The sequence below is a fragment of the Canis lupus genome, chromosome 24, assembly GCF_003254725.2.
Source record: "Canis lupus dingo isolate Sandy chromosome 24, ASM325472v2, whole genome shotgun sequence".
Lineage (NCBI taxonomy): Eukaryota > Metazoa > Chordata > Mammalia > Carnivora > Canidae > Canis > Canis lupus.
The window spans coordinates 17,696,156-17,716,437 of NC_064266.1; the positions used below are offsets into that span (position 1 = coordinate 17,696,156).

Below are 20,282 nucleotides of genomic sequence, written 5' to 3' on the forward strand. Positions count from 1 at the left end.
TTCTAAGTTTATCCTGGGGCCAGTGGAGAGTCACTGACAATTCTTGAGCAGTGACAGGGTCATTTTGGCCCCCTTCATACAGTTTAGGAAGGGGGAGTTCAGAGGTGCTGGAGTAGCCACATGATGGATAGGAGAGGCTGCGTTGGGGGCAAGAACATGAGGCCACCTCCACAGGCATCTTCTGGCCTTCAACCCACCCTCATGGTCTGCCAAGTTCTGGCCAAAGGCCCACAGGACATGATGCCAGTTATGTAGCTTGCTCAGTGCTTTATTGAACCAAGGTGCAAACAGATGAATCAACCAACAAGGCCTTGAAGCACAGCCCTCCACACATCCTGAGATTTGGAATCCAGATGTGGCTCCATCCTTGGTTTCATTGCTTCCATGACATTTTGTCTTGAATATTTCCAAACCTTAAAATATGAAGATTTTGTCCACACAAACAGACATGTATATTCTTGCCGCAGGCTGTCATGCTCACTGAAATGCTTCCATTCAGCAGTTTGTGTGTGTGAGACATTGGGCATTCGTGGCCATCCATCCATCCATCCATCATCCATTCATCCATCTGTCCCTCCACAACAAGACAGCAGCGAATTCTGACAAGTCAGGCCCTGGGGTTCACAGCAGTGGGGGCTGGGCTGCCGGGGGCTGAGGATGTAGGCCTTAGCCCTCCCCCAAAGGCCCCTGAGGAGGACATCCCTTTCTGAGGCAACGGAAGCCATGGTCAAGTGGCTAATGAATGTTTGGAGTCTCTAACCCCAAGTGGATAGAAGAACCTAAATATCAGCCTATGCATACCCTGAGATGGGCAACAGATCAGACAAATCAAACATGTAGGTAACACTGAAACAGGAAAGAGTAAGAGCTTCTGTTTGTGCTAGAGGTGTTCATGTGGAAGGACAGGAGAGAGAGAGGAAGAGAAAGGGAACATGGCAGACACAACAGGAGTGCCAACTCCCGGGCCAGGGAGGAGGTCTGCTTTGGCCCATCCCTGCGGGGCTGTGGCATTTCTCCAGCCACATACAAACAAAGCCCCTAGGAAAGAGGGGGCTTTTCTGGACACAAGAAGACAAAGGGCTAACTCAAGGAAGGGGGAAAAAAAAAAAAAGAGCAAAAAGTTTCCACTGGACACAAAATACTTCCTTTGAGCTAGACTTAATCCAATTTCACAAAGTCAACAGACTGGGCTCTTCCAGGGGCAGGGCTGTCCTGGGCTGGGCTGGGCTGAGGTGAGGTGAGGTGGGACAGGGTGGGGTGGGGTGAGGGTGGCATGAAGATATGGAATATGATTAAAGTGAGACATGGGCTGGGGGCAGACAGGACACCCTCGCTGTCCTGCCCCTGGATGGCACCTGGGGCCTCCAGCAGACCCTCGGGCTCCTGGGTGGCTGGCACACAGGCAGTGAGGCAAAGAAGATAGGCAGGACTGGCACTGGCCCTTCACTGGTCCTGCAGGCGGCTACAGAGCTCCCGCCGGCTCCGCTCCCCTGCCCAGCTGCGAGTCTTGAGGCGGAAGGTCTTCAGCTCATCCTTGAAGGCTTCATGGTTCATAGGCCGATAGTCCTGGGGCTCACAAAAAGTCTAAAGCAGGATGGGAGTGCCAGTCAATACAGCGGAATGGGAACTCTGGAAGGAAACCTCCCTTCTCCCTGGGCTACCTGCTAGCTGGGCCCTTTCCCGCAGCCCCGGCCCTCCCATGAAGGCTTCAGCCACCCTGACCCATGGTACCGGGTACTGTGGGAAGAACTCCTTATAGCCGCCCTTAAGGATATACATCTCAGGGTAGTAGAGGCTGGGGTAGTCATTGGCGGTTCTGTCACGTTCCCTGATGAAACGGCACCTGGGACCAGCAGGGATGTGGGAGTCAGAACTGGGTGTGCGGCAGGATATACCTCAGGAGACCAGTTCATTGCACCCACAACTTTGTGGGCCTTGGGGAGCCACAGAAGGCTTGAATGCAGGAATGTCAGCCATAAGAATGTTTTAGATCATTTAGAACATTTTTGGGTCCAGAAGAAGTTGGGGAGATGAGGAGGTAGATCAAAGGAGTTGTTTCTAGAAGGCAATTCACAGTCTTTGTTAGATATAACAGACCTGGACAGATAAAGAAGAAGCATAAAGGAGAGAAGTGGATACAATTTGAGAGATCTGGACAAGACTTAGTGAGCATGAGAGGTGGGGAGCAGAAAGATCAGTCAAACCCTGGAAGGGCCAGAATCACTGAGGAGTGGGACTGGGTCCTTGGGTATTAAGAACACTGCTGGAGACCTAGAACCAGACTTTGGGTGGTGACAATGGATAAAGGTGGACATAAGGCCTGATGAGAAGGATGGGGAGAGGGAGGTGGGAAGAGTGTGCCATGCACAAGAAGGTAGGGTGAGTTCTGTTCCAAGGTGCCAGGAGACTAGGCCCAGGTCTAGGAGGGGCTGAAGCATAGCTTAGGCCTCTTGGGTATCAGATGGCTCCAGCACCCAAAAGCCGGCAGGGAAGGTCAGGAGCAGATACTAGCTAGCTGACTCACATGCGGGGACCACGCTCAGATGAGAATTCACAGTGGAAAATGAGGATGATTCTCTTGTCCAGATTACAGGGTGTGATGGGGCTCTGTAGCAGGAAGGTCTCAGCGTCCCTTTCCAGGGGCAGGTTCACGGCAGTCTGCCAGAGGAGTTAGAGGTCAGACCACAGCCCTGGGGCTGAGTGGCAGGTCCCTCCTTTGCAATCCCCAACTTTCAAACAGGTGATTCCACTTCTTACTAGACAGGATCTTTCCCCTATGAGAGGGTGCAGCCGCCCTCCACTGATTCACCCTCCCCACAGAAGAAGGATAGAACAGATGGATCTTCAGGGCCTGTCCCCATCAGCCCACCTCACCTTGATGTGCCCGCCTTCATACTCGTAGGGGTACCTGCAGTCCACAATCACAAACCTCTCCACGATGTTGCTGAACTTGCCTGCCAGCAGGGCTGCCATCTGTGGGCCACAGAGGTGGGTCCTGGCAAGTCAGGCTGGCAGGAAGGGGCTGACCTCAACCCTACCACCAATTTGGCCTATGCAGCCCATCCCCCCAAGGAAGGTTAACAGGCAAACAGCCACCCTAATTGTGCCTGGAGAATGGCTCATCTCTGTGTACCGTTTCTGGTGAGATGTACTTGAGATCTTGGTGCTTTCCATCCACAGTCTGCAGAAGGAAGGCCTGAAGGGAAGGAGAGAGAGATTGAGAAAGGGAGATGGGAGAAAGAGACAGAGAGGAGGAAAAAGGTGAAATTGGCAAGACTAGTAGCCCAGAGGGCCACACCTGCTTTGACCTTCAAATTCAGCTCTGGTTCCCATAGCAACCAAGAGGCACTTCTCAGTCTGATATCCAGGGAACAACCCCGTTCCCCCCCGGGGAAATGAAGAAGGGAACATAAGAGATGAACTTCTTGCCCCACGAGACAAGGCCAGAGGAGGCTACAAGCTAGATGTGTTTCAACCTTGGAAACTGTTTCCATACTAACAGCTGATGCCCCAGACAGATTTGGGGTAGAATCAGGAAACTAAGGAGAGCCAGAGAGAGGAGTCTAGGTGAGAATAAAGGACAAAGCCTGGGACGTGGGTGGGGAGGGGGAGGTACCAAAGCAGCTGCTGAGCTCAGGGGTCACACAGGGGTCGAGCCTCCTGAGCATCCCCCTCACTGCTAGTACCTTGGAGTAATCCCCAATCAGTTCTCGGTGGTCACTGTCCAGGATGGTCTCAATCTCATCATGACACAAGGACTTGGAGCGGAGCACACGGGCTTTCTGCAGGGTAGATGGTGGCCAGGGTCAGGGGTGAGGCTGCCCCTCAGTGCCCCCGTTTGGCTGGTACCTCTTTCCCTGCACCTGTCCTCTGTCACAGATCCAGCCAAGAAGAGCTTGCAGGGTAGACTTGGACAGTGGCTGCCCCACCCCACCCCAGGAGGGCACCCACAGGTTCTTCGGCCTCCCGTGGCTCCTCTGGAAGAGTCCCACTCCTCCTCCGCTTGTTCTGTATGGGCAGGTCCCGGTCATGGGGCCGCTCCAGCCTCTTGAGGATGGGTCGGATCACGCTGCAGGGCATGGATGGAGAACGGAAGAGCCGCTGGCACTTGCTGTACATGATGAGGTCCTGGCAGGAGTGGCAGGTCGGGGTCAGAGTGCCCAGCCCCTGCCCTCTACCAACCCCATCTGGAGGGTAGGGCCCCACTCCAAGTTCTGAGGGTGGTGGGCCCCCCAGAGACCCACCTGCTCTTCCTCCTTTTCTGAGGTCTTGACCAGTGGGGCGCTAATGAGGCTCTCCATGCCCGGGGGTACCGCATTATCATCCTGAGGCCAAATCAGCAAGTATAGGGTCACACCCTCAGGCAAAGGCAACACTTTAGGCCCCAAGTCCTCCAGCAAGGCCCTCCTTGGCTCTGCCAGCCCATCCACGCAGGGTGGTCCCCTAGGACCAGGAAACCCCCCACTTTGCTTGAGAAGCGCAGCCACGTGGAAGGGTCGGACCTGTCTCTGCCCTGCAGCACCCTCCCTCACTGCAGCACCAGCCACCTGCTGGTCTCTGGTAGGCCAGAGGTCACACTGTGACTCCATCAGCTCCGATTCCTCTTCTGAAATTGGAATGATGTCATAGTCTCACAGGCCTTGGGAGGTGGATGGCCTGGTGGGGCAAGACTGGTTACCTTTAAGTCACTCTCCAGGATGTCCACAAATCCATCATCTTCTTCGGAGGCCCCCCGGGGGGCAATCAAGGAGAAGTGGCATCGGGCCGGAGGACTCAGCTCCTCTACTTCCATCTTCCGCTCAGGGGTGAGACACTGTGCAGGGTGGTGGTGGGGGACAGACACAGGCTGCTCAGGGGTGGGGACTCAAGGCAGCCCCCACCCCCATCCTTCTGAGAAAAAGGCTCCCCACTGCCTAAGGGTTCAGAATCCCCCTCCCCCTCTCCTCAGGCTGCCTTTAAGGGCACCCACCCTACATGCAAGCCCGCCCTGCACGGTTCAGCTCTCCTGATGTACCATCAGGTCAGGGGCTGAGTTTGGTCTCTGGGCAAAGGCTTCTCTGCGGTCAGCCCACTCTGCTGAAGCATGGGCATGGCTGGGATGTGGGGGTTTCCATGGCATCTTGAAGACAAACCCATCCTGTGGGCAACATGGGTGGGTGTCATCAAATGCCAGAGAACCATCCCAGCACACCCCCTTCCTTCTCTCCCTGAAGTGCTCCCACACTCCAGCCTTCTGGAAGCGCACATTCTCTTTGTCCTCCCCAGAGCTCTGGGCAGCTCGGCCACACGCCTCACTCTTCCTCCAGCTGCCAGGTGCTTGGGAGTTGGTGATGTTCCGTAGCACAGGGCTGTGGCCCAGAAGCCTCACCTAGAGAGCCAGGTAGGGCAGCAGATACTGAAGGCTGCATTCCTCTGGCACCAGCCCTGGCCCTACCTTCTCCCGTCCACCTCCAAAACCCCATCTCCCACAGCCAGACCAGGGACACCAGACCCGTTCAAGTCTACCCTCTGGGGAGGTGACCCTGGATCCCTCCTGTTCCTCAAGCCTGGCCAGTGCCTGAGCCTCCAGTGTCAGGCCTCAGAGGACACTCACCGGCAAGGACTGGAAGCGTCGAATGGCAAACTGCTTGCTGCAGGAGGAAACAGGACATGTCAGGGCTGGAGAGTAGGGGGCAGTGAAGGAGAACACACGGAATGCCCCTCCACCACAGAGCTCTGTGCATCCCTTTGGGAGGGAATGGAGGAGCACCCTCCCCATGCCTACTCCATCCAACAGTGGGCATGGGAAGAGCCTGTGGTAGGCAGACCACCAGAGCCTGCATGAGGAAGGCTGGGGTACTTACTTTCGGATGACCCGGCTGGCTGCTTGGATGGCCTGCTCAAACCTAGGAGAGAGAAAAGTCCCATGCAGCCCGCCTCCCACTACAGCCCAGTGCCCACCCCCAGCATCAGGCCCCAGGGTCCACAAGGCCTGGGGCCAGGGCTCAGGCCAGTAGAAAGCAGAGGGAAGAATGATGACTCTCCAGGGTCCAGGTACTGGGGAGGGGGAGAAGCAGCTTGGGATTTTGAAGGCTGCCCTGAATGGAAGAGGACCCAGAGAATGGAGCAACAGAGACAGCTGGGGCAGGTCACAGGGTGGCTAAGGCGCTACCAAGGCAACGGTCTCGCCAGCCTGCCCACAGGCCTTCCACCTGTATGCAAATCATCTCGGCGGGGCCATATGGCCGCCAGGAAAGGCATCCATCCATCCCGTGATGACAGACCGTGGCAGACAATGTGGGTATCTCCAGGGCCTGGATGCCAGCAGGACTGGGCTTTCCTCCCCTTGCATGGGGCTGTCCTGACCCCAGGACAGGGGCCTGGGTTAGTGTGCCATGCCAGACCCCCTAGCGACAAATGTTCAGGGTCACATCCTCTCCTCCCTCCTCTGGAATTCTGCAGGACCCAGCCTCTGTCCCACCCCCTTCTCCTGCCTTAGAAGAGGCCAGCAGGCAAAGAATTCCAACAGATGTTCCTTTTGAGGCTGGGGCACAAGCTTCTGTAGATAAGCCCCACCCCTTAGCTATGTTACCAGAGACCACCTGCCACGCAGGGCTTTTGTGTGTCTATGGGAGTGCAGGCGCGCCACACACACACACACACACACACACACACACACACACACACACACGCTTCTTTCTGAGAAACTGTAACTGTCAAAGCAGGTGTAGAAGTTGGGGTCCCGCTGAGGGCTCATGTCATGGAGATGACTCCCAGGGGTGGGGAGTGGTTGTGCCCAGACAACCTGGCATCAGGAATGATGAATTTTATTGGCTTGGTTTCCAATCTGCACCTGGGCCTCGTGAGTTAAGCAGGAACAGTTCTGTGTTGCCACCAAAACCCAACCTGCAGTTCCCCTGCCCACCCCCCCCCCACCCCCACCGAGTTCTCTCCCTGTTTCCTGTTTGTGAACAAACCCTGTGGCCCAGCCCAGTCTAATCAAAGGCAGTGGGAGGAAAGACAGCCACTACCCTAACCCCAAAGCCATAGTCCCTGAGCCCAGTTTGGGGATGCCCAGCTGTCCCCACTATTGCCTGGCAGCTGCTCTTCCTGCTGGGGCTCTAACAGCTGGATGGGAACAGCTGTGATCCGGGAGATACTACTCACGCCCCACAACCGAGGGGTAAGGATCTGTCCTGAGCAGAAGGCCCTCTCCATTCTCTCTCACAAAGGGCCTGGTCCAGGGGTTGGCCAGAAGGGTTAAGTGTCACTGAAGGCAGAGGTTGCTGAGAGGGCAGCCAAGGGCTGAACCAACCTGCAGCAACTGTTTTGTTTGGACTACAGTGAATTAAAAGTTTTGAACTGGTTGGAGCATAACTTAAAATAGTGATATTTCACAGAAAAAAACAAACAAAACATGTGTAAAGGCAAAAGAAAAACAGGACACACACCAGGCCTATATCCCATAGGCCAAGAGCTGGCTGAAGTATCCACTGCTCCCAGTAGCGACTGTCCCCACTACCTGGCCCTGAGCCCACACTCAGCTGCTCCTTTGGGACCAGGCCCTTCTCTGAGACAGGAAGCAGAATCTCAGGACTTGAGATCAACGAGTCCCCCCCCACCCCCCAACACCACACAGATTAGAAGGGTCTGTCCACTCTCCCAGACTTCCCCAGTGGGTTTATGCTGGAACCAAGATTCCCAAAGGCAGGGGCCAACTCCTTGGTAGTGGGGATCTCTTTTCTCTACTCACGTCTGCTCTGCCATCTGGGGATCCATGGGGCTGGGGGAATCCATACAGAGACCTGGGGGGACAGAGCACTTTGGTCTAAAAGTGGTGGCATCTTCTGCACATATTCCCCCACCATGTCCCAACTCTATTCAGAAAAGGGAGAAACCAGTTTCTATTTTAGATCTTGACACACTTAAAAATAGTGAAACAGAAACCCACGCATGAACCTCAAGGGCTGACACACTGCCCCTGAAATCGTGCAAGGCTCCACTCCCTGTTTACTAGGGAAACTCCTCGGTATAGGTTTTAAACCAAAACTTTGCTAAGCATTTTACTTGAACTGGTTTAAAGCAATATGTTTTAGAAGAGATAACAGCTTTTTTAAAGGAAAAGGTTACAGCTGAAGGCAAGTGAACGCTATAAAATGACCAACTTTCAGCCCTGATGCCTCCCAGGTGGGGCTGTGGTTCAGGGACTTTGGCGCCTGGTTTTAAATAGGTAAGATCTCATCTCCCCCAGAGGGCCCCACCCTACTGCCCGCTCAGCCAGTCTGGGCTGGGTGTGGTGAGCCCCAACAGGGGTGAGCAGGTGGAGGCTCCTGCACCCACCAGGTTGTAGGGGAAATGTTAGTCTGATCAGCAAGGAAGTGGAGAGACTCAGGCAGCCCCCCTAAGTCCCCTGGCACCCCTGAGCCTCACCTGCATCAGAAGATTCAGAAGACTCAGACGACAGGGAGGATTCAGATGCCCGCCTCCGGGACAGGGATAGGCTTGTGAGCAGGCTGCCCACCTGCCGCTTTGGGGTCTCACTGAGAAGGCAACAGGGACCCAGGGAAGGAGGAAGGTAAACTGGGGCTTGAGGGCTGGCTGGCCTATGTGCCCACCACCCACCTACCTCTGAAGGGCCCACCATTGCCCCAGGGAGGCAATGGCCCTGAGGGTCTTGCCCTCTTTTCAGGCCTTCTGCAGAGGCCCTAAGTAGCTTTTCTTTGTTAAGAAAGGTCCTCTTGGGTTCCTCAGGAGGTGAGCCCGGGGCAAGAGCAAGTAGGTAGGTTGAGGGCCATTCTGGGGGATGGCAGCAGAGTAGCCCCTTCCCGGAACCCCTCAGACCCCTACTCATCCACAAGCCTTTCTGGAGCAAGGGCAAGACTTAGCTCTCCACTGCTGCTGAGGGCAACCCAGCCTGGACACTGCAGGTTGCTCAGGAAGCAGGATCAGTGTTTAACCCTTAACCTCCAGAAAGAACTGGGGGTGGAGGGAGCAGGGGCACAGACAGGAGGACATAAGAGAACCAGGCTCCTCTGCCACCCTCAACTTCCCACTCCAGGCTCAGGATCCACTATCTGGGGCAAAATAGTGGTGGTTAGGGCAGAGATTAGAGAGACAGCATGGTGGAGGCACATGAGGGTGTGTGTGGGGGTGGTAGGTGGGACGGGTGTCTCCAGAGGCTCGCGCTGCCAGGAGCAAGCCACCTGGAGGGTGTGGGCAGCACAGACCCGGCCTCATCGCCCTAGTCCCAGATCCCTGAACCAGTCACTCCCCAGGACACCTCCCCACTCCGCTTCTCAGATTCGGCTCCCACGCGGGGGTCCACAGGAGGCCAGGGACCAACACCCTAGTGCCGGCCTCACCCCACACCCAGCGTCGGTGGGGCGCCCTACCTGCCGAGCCCCGCGAGGTTGTGCATGGTCTGGGTGAGGGTGGTGACCGGCGAGGAAGCGGCCGCGCGCTCCGGGGACCCCACGAGGCCGTGAGCTCCCGTCTGGAGGCCCAGGAGGTGGCGGGGACGCTCGGCTCCACGGCCCAGGCAGACCGGACTGAGAGCCGGAGCGGGCGCGGGCTCCGGCTGGGGCAGCTCCATCGCGGCGGGGCCCGCAGGAGGCAGGCGGGAGGGCCGGGCGCGGGGCGACGCGGGGCACAGCTGCCCGGGACGAGGTGGGGAGCAGGCCCGGGGGGGGGGGGGGGGAGAGCCTCGGGGCCGGAGCGAGGGAGGAGGGAGGAGAGGGAAGCGGGGAGGGTGGGGCGGGGTGGAGGGACGCGGGGACCGACCGCCCGTCCGGGAAGCCTCTCGGCAGCAGCTGCCACCTCCACCTCCTTATATATTCGAAAAATAACAGCGGCCGCGCCGCCGGACGCCGCCAATGGGGGCGCGGGGTAGGGGAGGGCGGGGCCGAGGGCGGGGCCGGGGGTGGAAGGCGCGGAGGCTGACCAGCCCGGCCCAGCCCAGTTCCCGGCTTCGGGTGCGGCTAAGGAATTGGGGAACCTCTGAAGCCTCCACGCACCGTCCTGTCGCTCCCCCAGCCAGGACTCGAGGATCCTGGCTTCCCAAATTCTGCCTCTCGGGACGTGGTCTGGAGTTACCCTCGGTGCAGAAAGTCCCTGGGGAAGCCACACCTGCTGGGGTGGCCTCAGAGGGACCTCTCCCCCCACCCCCCGAGATTTAACACCACCTACAGTCTCACCGCCAGGCACCGTGAGAGGCTCCACTCCGCGGCTTCACCGTGCGGTCAGTGTTCGCCACTCCACTTTATCATCCACTCGGATGTTGAGGCGTGAAGAAGTTCATTAACTCGTTCAAGGTCACCCAAGGCAAGTGATAGAGCAAAAATTCACCCCCGGCGCTCCTGCAGCTGGCAGCGCGCTGTGTCCGTGAAGCATCAGTAGCCAGCGGGGCCTCCCCACACACCCGGCACTGGAGGTAGACCCGAGGTGGGGACCTACGTGTAACTCATGGGGCCCCGGGTTACAGATGACCCCAGGGGGTCTTGTTTTCTCCAGCAGTCTCAGTGGAGGCTCTAATGGCTGAGGTTTTGGCGACGGGGGCCAAAGAAAGTGTTCCAACCTCAGAACCAAGTTATGGAAATAATCTCATGCCCACTGACGGTTTGGCTAATGTGATGTCGAGGGCATCACATTGTTTAATTGGTATTTCTTTGATGACCAAGGAAACGGAATCTGTCACTAGTTTAAAATGAGCATCTTATAACTGATGACTTTTCAGCAATCCTGCTTTCCTGGAATGAGCCCTGGAAGGCTACAGTAAAAAGTGAATTAGCAGTAAGTGCTTCTGCATCTCATCTCCCCAGCAAGGAGATGGCCTCTGGCTGGGTGGAACACAGCTCAGGAAAGCAGGAACTGAGGCTTTGCTTCCCTTCTCTGCAGCCTCATCCCTCTGGTTCCACGGGCAGTGGGTGGGAGTGGCAGAAGGGAAGGCCTGGCCTGTGTGGGGCTGAGTGGGCTAGGGGACTTGTGGAAGAAGGGGATACAAAGACCCCAGTCCTATGTAAGAGGGGTAGGATGGTGCAGATCATGACTTTTCCTTCACCCAACATTTTTCTCAGCTTCTGTGATGTGTCAGGTGCTATGCTTCATGCTGAACAGGGCTGAGGTTTCAGGTCCATCCACCCTGGATCAAGGATCCAGTTCCCAGCCTCCAGCCACTACTCACAGCCCAGGATGCAACTGTCCTGAGAGGTCAGAGGGAGGAGGAGACACTCTGTGGGCCTCCCACCTCAAACACCAGAAATAATACCAAGGGGTTGCATTTTCAAAATCAACCCAACAGGTATCCCCTTCCAACACACACACACACACACACACACACACACACACTTCTACAGGGTGTGGGGAGGGTGTGTGTGTGTGGCCAACAAAAAGTGAGGGAGTATTATACCCTTGAATCCTTTGAAATCCCACACTCAGAGGTCACCTCTGGGCCAGTGAGGAAAGGCCAAGACCACAGAAGGGTCATTTCAGAGCATCCTACACGTCGGCTCTTTGTGTCTTCCCCAATCACCAATTAGATCACAGATTATGTGCTCAATTAAAAAAAAAAAGGTAGTCAATAAAAATAAGCTAAAATAAATATTTGCAATTCTATCATAGGAGGAATGACTCCTCCCATCCAACCAAGTCCTGAGTACAATGACAGTTCTTGGCTGCAGAAACCTCCACGTCCCATGAAAAGAATACCCTGGCTCTGGATTGTACACATCAAGCTCTGGGCTTACTTAAGGAGGTCTAGTGTGACCCCAGTACCTTGGCAGAAAAGAAGAAAAAATTATCACGTTTGCAGAATCCTTCTGCTTCTCCAAGCCTGTTCCCACACAGCATCTTTTTTGCAGTATTCACTTTTCCAGTGCCTTTTCTCGTGGCTTCTAACACGATAAATGTTTTTTTTTTAATTGGCACATGGTACCAAAAATTCAAACAAGGGACAAAATTCAAATGGTACAAAACAGCAGTGAAAAGTCAGTCTCCCACCCTACTAAAAACTTTCAGCACCCCTGCCTAGAGGCAGCCACCAATATGAGTTTGTTGCATATTCTGGAGATAGTCTGTGACAGCTGTAGGCAATCGAAACATAATGGGGAGGCACAGATATGAGCCATATTCAGAACTTAAAATTTCCAAGTAGCCACACCAAAAAATATTAAAAGAAGGACGCTTGGGTGGCTCAGGGTTTGAGTGTCTGCCTTTGGCTAAGGTGGTGATCCCGGGATCCTGAGATCAAGTCCGGCATCGGGGAGCCCGCTTCTCCCTCTGCCTATGTCTCTGTGTCTCTCATGAATAAATAAATAAAATCTTTAAAAAAAAATAAAAATAAAGAATAAAAAATATAAAAAGAGACAGCTGAAATTTTAATATTTTATTTAACCTAACATATTCAAAATATTATCATTTCAACACATTATCAATATAAGAGTTATTAATTAGATAGTTTAGGTACCTGGGGATCCCTGGGTGGCGCAGCGGTTTGGCGCCTGCCTTTGGCCCAGGGCACGATCCTGGAGACCCGGGATCGAATCCCACGTCGGTCTCCCGGTGCATGGAGCCTGCTTCTCCCTCTGCCTGTGTCTCTGCCTCTCTCTCTCTCTCTGTGTGTGACTATCACAAATAAATAAAAAATCTAAAAAAATTTAAAAGATAGTTTAGGTACCTTTTTTTTTTGATACCAAGTCTCAAAGTCCAATGTGCATTTGACACTTACAGCACATCTCAGCTTAGACTTGCCACATTTCACATGCTCGATAGCCACATGGGACTCATGGCTACTGGAGTGCACAGTGCAGGTATGTATAAGCATATGTATGTCCATATTTTTACAAATATAGCAAACAGTATGTGAAACATTGTTTTACACCTTGCTTTCTTCATTTTACTTGAAGATGGATCCATATTAATTAGTACCATAATGCCATATATTTAATTCCCTAATGCTGAACATTAGGTTATTAGCTTTCACACTGATGGAACAGGTACACACAGAATTAATTCATAAAAGGGAACTATTAGGGGATGCCTGGGTAGCCCAGTTGGTTAAGCATATGACTCTTGATCTCAGCTCAGGTCTCGATCTTAGGGTTGTGAGTTCAAGACCCACACTGGGCTCTAGGCCCAGCGTGATGCCTACTTAAAAAGAAAAAGAAAAGGGAACTATTGGAAGGTATGGCTTTATTTATTGAAATCTCCTTTTCCCTTTCCTGAACTTCATTTCCTCAAGCTAACTGAGCTGATAAAGAACAGAGACCAAGTCATCTGCCTCTCCTTCCATCTCCTAGCACCTCATATAGGCCCAAGTCCAAGGTTGGCCTTTGACCCAATATAACACTTCTAGGGATTTCTCTTAAAGAGATGATAAAAGTACACACAGATATACGGTCATTGAACCACCATTAATAGCAATGAGATACAGAGAGCTAGCTGGGTGTATTTACAGGGGTGTAGCTAATGAAATGACTCCTCTATACTGCGTAATACCCGCAAATTTTAAAGAGAACAGGCATGGGGGCGAGTAGGGATGCTAATTGTTAATATTTGAATGATTACATATTGGGCTTTCAGAAAATAGTCTTTTGAAGAAAGGGTTCCTAGAGCAAAAGAAGTTTGAAACTCACTGATGGAAATAATTACTGACATGAAAAGATGTTCACAATATGGGCTACAAAATATCATGCCAAGTGTAGTCCCATTAAAAACAATATGCATGATAAAGTATCCCACAAGGATAGTCTCTGAGTAGTGGAATTAAATGTTTATACCCTCAAAATTTTCAGTATTTTCAAATATTTTCAAAAGAACAGGTATAATTTTTAAGTTAATTAAAAGACTGTGATCTCAATCTGGCAGCTCCTCAAACAATTAAACATAGAGTTACCATATGACCCAGCAATTCCACTCCTAGGTATATACCCAAGAAAAATGAAAACATATGTCTGCACAAAAACTAGTAAACAAGTGTTTATAGCAGCATTATTCATAACTGTCAAAACACGGAAATAATCCAAATGTCCATCAAATGACAAATAGATAAAAATGTCATATATCAAGGCACCTGGGTGGCTTACCCAGTTAAGCATCTGCCTTCAGCTCAGGTCAGGATCCCAGAGTCCTGGGATTGAGCCCCATGTCAGGGTCTCTGCTTGCCTGCCACCCCCTCTCCCCCCTGCTTGTGTGCTCCCTGTCAAATAAATAAATAAAACATTTTTTAAGTGTCATGCATCTATACAATACAATATTATTCAGCTGTAAGAAAAGAATAAAGTACCAATTGAGGCTTAATCATGGATGAATGCTGAAAACATGAGGCTAAGTGAAAAAAGCCAGTCATAAAAGACACATATTACTTATCACTTCATTCATATATACACATACACATATCACTTCATTCATATGAAGTGTCCAGAACAGGGAAACCTACAGATGGAAAGTAGATCAGTGGTTGCTTAGGGCTGGGGAAGGGGCAGGGAGTGGATAGGGAGATAGTAGCTAAAGGCTATGGGATTTCTTTCTAAGGTGATAAAAATGTTCTAAAATTGTGATGATAGTTCCATGTGTCAATTAATTGTATATGCTAAATGGGTGAATTGTATGATATGTGAAATATATCTCAATAAAGCTGTTAAAAAATGAAAGCATGAATAGAATTATGGAGGACTGGGGGAGAGATAAGGTATTTCTCTTGGGACTTTTGGCTCTAGGAACTCTGGAGATGTCCTCAAATGGCTGGACAACCTTTTTCCTGTATCCACCTCCATCAGCAGGCCCACATTGTCTTCAATTTCTAGGCCCATTCTTGGTGCCATACAGAGGATACTGGTATGGCCATTTCCAGGACCAAAAAAAAAAAAAAAAAAAAGCCACACACATGTGCTGATTACACAGCCATTTCTAGACATCTCATCTACCCACTGCCTGTAGCCGGGCATAGGGTCCATTTCCACTCCCTCTAAACTGAGCAATCCCCATGCCAATCCACCTGGAACCCTGGGAGCTTTCCGGTCTCCTTTTCATTTTATTTTATTTTTAAGATTTTATTTATTTATTCATGATAGACAGACAGAGAGAGAGAGAGAGAGAGAGAGAGAGAAAGAGGCAGAGACACAGGCAGAGAGAGAAGCAGGCTCCGTGCCGGGAGCCCAGGATCACACCCCGGGCCAAAGGCGGCGCTAAACCGCTGAGCCACCCAGGGATCTCCTCCTTTTCATTTTAAAAGACCTGTTATACTCACTTATTGAAAAAAAAAAAAAAAAAGTGGGAAATTCAGCAAAGTAGGAAAAATAAGCCTACCCACACTGCATTCACCCAAGCACACATTGATTGTAAGCCAGGATGGGTGAAGAGGCAGGAGGGACATATGGATGAAATCACCAAAATGTTGACATAGTTTCCTGAAAATGTATAGCAGGGAGTCTCAGACAGGTAGCCCTACACTCACCTTTGCATACAGACCATCGCCTATTATGGACCAAGAACTGATTTGGCTCCTGTAGGGAAAAGTCTCCCACATTTTCTCCTAGATCTGGTGATTAGAAGAATATTTTTTATGTCTCAGGAGTGGGAAAGGCCTAACTAAGACACAAAACCCTGAAGCAATAAAGGGAAAATTTGACAGACCTGCCTACCTAAAGGTTTACAAACTTTCCATATCTAAGATTTCCCTAGGCTAAATTAAAGGACAGCTGGCAGACTGGAAGAACATATTTGCAACATACTTAACAAAGATTTTGTGTTCAGAGCCTATGAGAGCTCCTAGAAGTCCCCAGAAAGGCAAATACAAGAGAAAAGAGAAAAATCAGCAAAGAGTATGAAAAAAAATCACAGGATTCAAATGGCCAAAACACATATGAAAAGAAAAATACACACGAACACAGCAGTGAGTAAACTTTCTTCACCCGGCCTACAGAAACACCACACTGGCTTGATGTTGCTCTTATCTCTTCAGCTGTTTTTCATGAATTTCTTGTTAGTCGTTTCTTGAACCCTTAACCTTGGAGAGCCCAGGGCACTGTCCCTGGTCCTCTTTTCTTCTTTGTACACGCCCCCTCACTTGAAGCCTTAATCAGCCCCAGGTCCTCAGCCCATGCCCCTGGGTCACAGGCTTCCTCTCTGACTACACCTCAGGCTACCCTAAGAGATTTTTAAAAACACTGCAATGCATTCATTGTTTTAAGAATATCTCATTTTTGGGATCCCTGGGTGGCGCAGCGGTTTGGCGCCTGCCTTTGGCCCAGGGCGCGATCCTGGAGACCCGGGATCGAATCCCACGTCAGGGCTCCCGGTGCATGGAGCCTGCTTCTCCCTCTGCCTGTGTCTCTGCCTCTCTCTCTCTGTGACTATCATAAATAAATAAAAATTAAAAAAAAAAAAGAATATCTCATTTTTATGTGTTCAGTACAGGAGGAGGTTTCAGGGATTCATATACATATATTATTTCTGTAGGTGAAAATACAAACATTTATGTCTGTATGCACGGAAAAGCCCAGAAAGTGACACACAGAGAGAGATGTTACTGGGGTTTACCTATGGATTATGGGATTACTATCAAATAGATTAAAAATTGTAATGTTGCTTATAAAAATAACCTAAATGTATAACAATAGGCTGTACATAGATTGGTGTTCACCCATAATTGGAACAATATACAACCATTAAAAAGTATGTTGGCAATATTTTATCGACGTGGCAAAATTCTCATCATTCGATGCCAGGTAAAACAGCAGGAGATGCCAGATATACAGTCTATACATCTGATGACAGGTTTATGCAATAAGTTTTTAAAAAGAAAACTGCATGAGCCTAGAGAAAAGACTGGAAGGAAACGTATCAAAATGTTACCTGTGCGCATCTCTCCAGGTGTTGAGGTGAAAGGTGATTTTTAGTTTCCCGTATTTTTCAGTTTCCTCAAAAGGCGTGAACTATTTTTGCTGTGACAAAACAAACAAAAGCCCCCCACAAAACACAGTTGTTATTCTTTATGCGCAGCAGATCGCTGCCCGCTGGGTGCAGAGGCCTGTCCGATGCCCCTGCCCGCAGGTCGCCGGCCGCTCGAGCGCCGGCGGGTCCAGCAGGCCGCAGCGCCCCCCCGCGGTCGGCCCGGGGCAGCGTGGCGGGGGGGGGGTGGGCGCGGAGGGCGGGGAGGCGGCGCCGGGCGTCCCCGCGCTTCCCGCGAGATCCCGCTCCGCCCGCTCCGCCCCGCTCGCCGCGCTCCCCGCTCCCCGCGCCGCGGCACTTCCTGCCTTCCGCGCCCGCGCCGCCCGCCCTCGCCCGCGCCCGCCGCCTGCCGCCCGCCGCCCGGCGCCGCGCCCGCCGGCGCCCCCGAAGGTGTCCCCGGCCCGGCCGGGTCGCCGCCCCGCCCGCCGCCCCGCGAGCCGCTTTGTCTCGGGCGGGGCGCGCGGGAGAGGCCGCCAGGTGCCCCCCGCCGCGGGCCCGGGCCCCCCGCCCCGGGGTGGCGGCGGTGGCGCCGGGCCCCGGGGCGGGGGGCGCGCCGGGATGGGCCCCAAGCGGCGGCAGCTGACGTTCCGGGAGAAGTCGCGGATCATCCAGGAGGTGGAGGAGAACCCGGACCTGCGCAAGGGCGAGATCGCGCGGCGCTTCAACATCCCGCCGTCCACGCTGAGCACCATCCTGAAGAACAAGCGCGCCATCCTGGCGTCGGAGCGCAAGTACGGGGTGGCCTCCACCTGCCGCAAGACCAACAAGCTGTCCCCCTACGACAAGCTCGAGGGGCTGCTCATCGCCTGGTTTCAGCAGATCCGCGCCGCTGGCCTACCCGTCAAGGGCATCATCCTCAAGGAGAAGGCGTTGCGTATAGCCGAGGAGCTGGGCATGGACGACTTCACCGCCTCCAACGGTTGGCTGGACCGCTTCCGCCGGCGCCACGGGGTGGTGTCCTGCAGCGGTGTGGCCCGCGCTCGGTCGCGCAGTGCTGCCCCCCGGCCCCCGGCGGCCCCCGCCAGCCCGCCTGCGGTGCCTTCGGAGGGCAGGTGGCGGAGGTTCGACGGGCTGGCGCGCTCGGGAGGAGCAGCCGCCGTCGGTGGCCGAGGGCTACGCCTCCCAGGACGTGTTCAGCGCCATCGAGACCAGCCTATGGTACGACTTCCTGCCCGACCAGGCTGCGGGGCTGTGCGGCAGCGACGGCCGGGCGCGCAGGGCCACCCAGCGCCTGAGTGTCCTGCTGTGCGCCAACGCAGACGGCAGCGAGAAGCTGCCCCCGCTGGTGGCCGGCAAGTCGGCCAAGCCCCGTGCAGGCCAAGCTGGCCTGCCCTGCGACTACACGGCCAACTCTAAGGGTGGTGTTACCACCCAGGCCCTGGCCAAGTACCTGAAGGCCATGGACACTCGCATGGCTGCGGAGTCTCGCCGGGTCCTGCTGCTGGCTGGCCGCCTGGCTGCCCAGTCCCTGGATACCTCGGGCCTGCGGCACGTACAGCTGGCTTTCTTCCCTCCGGGCACCGTGCAGCCGCTGGAGCGGGGAGTGGTCCAACAGGTGAAGGGCCACTACCGCCAGGCTATGCTCCTCAAGGCCATGGCCGCACTAGAGGGCCAGGATCGCTCGGGCCTGCAGCTAGGTTTGATGGAGGCCCTGCACTTTGTGGCTGCTGCCTGGCAGGCAGTGGAGCCTTCGGACATAGCTGCCTGCTTCCGTGAGGCTGGCTTCGGGGGTGGCCCAAATGCCACCATCACCACTGCCCTCAAGAGTGAGGGGGAGGAAGAGGAGGAGGAGGAAGAGGAGGAAGAAGAAGAGGAGGAAGAGGAGGAGGAGGGTGAAGGGGAGGAGGAGGAGGAGGAAGAAGAAGGCGAGGAGGAGGAAGGGGGGGAAGGAGAGGAGTTGGGGGAGGAAGAGGAGGTGGAAGAGGAGGGTGATGTTGATGACAGTGATGAAGAGGAGGAGGAAGAGGAGGAAGAGAGCTCCTCTGAGGGGTTGGAGGCCGAGGACTGGGCCCAGGGGGTAGTGGAAGCCGGTGGCAGCTTTGGGGGCTACGGTGCCCAGGAGGAGGCCCAGTGCCCAACCCTCCATTTCCTGGAGGGTGAAGAGGACTCAGAGTCTGACAGTGAGGAAGAGGAGGAAGAGGAGGAGGATGAGGAGGATGAAGATGATGAAGATGAGGAGGAGGATGGTGATGAGGTGCCTGTTCCTAGCTTTGGGGAGGCCATGGCTTACTTTGCTATGGTCAAGAGGTACCTTACTTCCTTCCCCATCGACGACCGAGTGCAGAGCCACATCCTTCACTTGGAACACGATCTGGTCCACGTGACCAGAAAGAACCACGCCAGACAGGCGGGAGTTCGGGGTCTTGGACATCAGAGTTGAGCCACTGGGCCTAGCCATGCCCTACCCGGATGTGGCAGCACCAGCCCAGGGTGGAGAACTCTCTGGGCGACTGCTGCAGGTGGAGCCAGAGTGGGGAGCTCCAGATCCTTTAGTGATGTTCCCTGGGCCGGGTGACAGGCCCAGCCACCTCCATAGGGCCCAGGGCTGGCGTCAGCCTCACTGCCTGCTTATTGCCTCTTTCTCAGAGTCCTCTTTCCTCCCCATTTGCCCCTGGGCTTGGGGGATCAGGTGGGGAGGGTGGGGAGCTGTCCGGTGCTACCACACCGTGCCATCAGTGGACTAGGCCACAGGAGCAGCCAGGGATGGGCCCTGGCAGCTCCTGGCCGGAGAGTGCCTCTCCCCTCTGCCGTCCACGCCAGGTCTTTGGTAGGGGGGACCCCAAAGCCATTCTGGGAAGGGCTCCAGAGGAAGGTCCAGCCTAGGCCCCCACAAGGCTGGCAGCCCCCCACCCCTGCCCCTGGGCCGCCTTGAGAAGCACAGTCTAACTCACCACAGGCTCCTGAGCCTGCCTCTGCCTGCTTCCCCATCTTCCCAATCCCTTTCTCTGGTCCAGTCCAGGTTACTTTGGCCCTTGGTTTTCTTCCCAGATTGGAGGTTCCCAAGAGGCCCTCCAGGGGAGTGGTAATGGGCACTTCCCTTGTGGGTAGCTGCAGGGGCCATGCCTCTCCTCCCTCTCTGGCAGGGCCCTATCCTGGGCAGGGGGCCTGGGGCTGGGCCCATAGTCCAGCCATCCAGCCGCTCCTTTGCCAGTCTGAATTCAATAAATCCGTCCACCCCCCTTTTGTGGGGGTGAACGTTTTAACAGCCAAGGGTGCATCCTTCATGGTCTGGGCTTGCGTCTGTCTTGGGAACACGTCCTTTCCTGGTTCCCTCTGGTCCTTGTTCTGGTGGGACATGGAGCCAAGTGTTGAGAGGGTAGCCACAGCTGAGGCCCTGACTGGGGTGAGGGGCCACCTCC

At 54.0% G+C, this 20,282-nt stretch overlaps 2 protein-coding genes across 4 annotated transcripts; one reads left to right on the forward strand and one right to left on the reverse strand.

Moving 5' to 3' along the window:
* Positions 1–247: 247 nt before the first annotated feature.
* On the reverse strand, positions 248–16,845 carry CDC25B (cell division cycle 25B). 3 transcript variants are annotated; one of them, XM_025469416.3, is made up of 16 exons: positions 9,372–9,671; positions 8,410–8,519; positions 7,733–7,784; positions 5,844–5,885; positions 5,594–5,630; positions 5,246–5,368; positions 5,015–5,137; positions 4,679–4,813; positions 4,245–4,325; positions 3,952–4,128; positions 3,687–3,782; positions 3,134–3,196; positions 2,875–2,973; positions 2,525–2,658; positions 1,732–1,843; positions 248–1,584 (listed from the first exon to the last, which is right to left on the reverse strand). In XM_025469416.3, exons 1-16 carry the CDS (start codon positions 9,569–9,571, stop codon positions 1,444–1,446), a joined length of 1,725 nt encoding a protein of 574 aa, XP_025325201.1. In that variant the 5' UTR covers positions 9,572–9,671; the 3' UTR covers positions 248–1,443. The 3 variants fall into 3 exon arrangements, with proteins under 3 accessions (XP_025325201.1, XP_048956686.1, XP_025325200.1); XM_049100729.1 differs by lacking the exons at positions 8,410–8,519; positions 9,372–9,671 and adding an exon at positions 16,828–16,845; XM_025469415.3 differs by having other exon boundaries at positions 5,015–5,368; positions 9,372–9,677.
* Positions 16,846–17,215: 370 nt separating this feature from the next.
* On the forward strand, positions 17,216–20,133 carry CENPB (centromere protein B). The gene is given in 2 exon segments (XM_025469417.3): positions 17,216–17,973; positions 17,975–20,133. Coding segments are annotated over 2 exon segments (1,821 nt in total). The 5' UTR covers positions 17,216–17,481; the 3' UTR covers positions 19,304–20,133.
* Positions 20,134–20,282: the final 149 nt, after the last annotated feature.

Coding starts and splice junctions, on each gene's coding strand:
- CDC25B (XM_025469415.3), bottom strand. CDS start 9,571: ATGGAGCTGCCCCAGCCGGAGCCCGCGCCCGCTCCGGCTCTCAGTCCG. Junction 7,785..8,409: donor TTCTGAATCTTCTGATGCAG/GTGAGGCTCAGG, acceptor CTGTCCCCCCAG/GTCTCTGTATGGATTCCCCC. Junction 2,974..3,133: donor AGTACATCTCACCAGAAACG/GTACACAGAGAT, acceptor TGTGGCCCACAG/ATGGCAGCCCTGCTGGCAGG.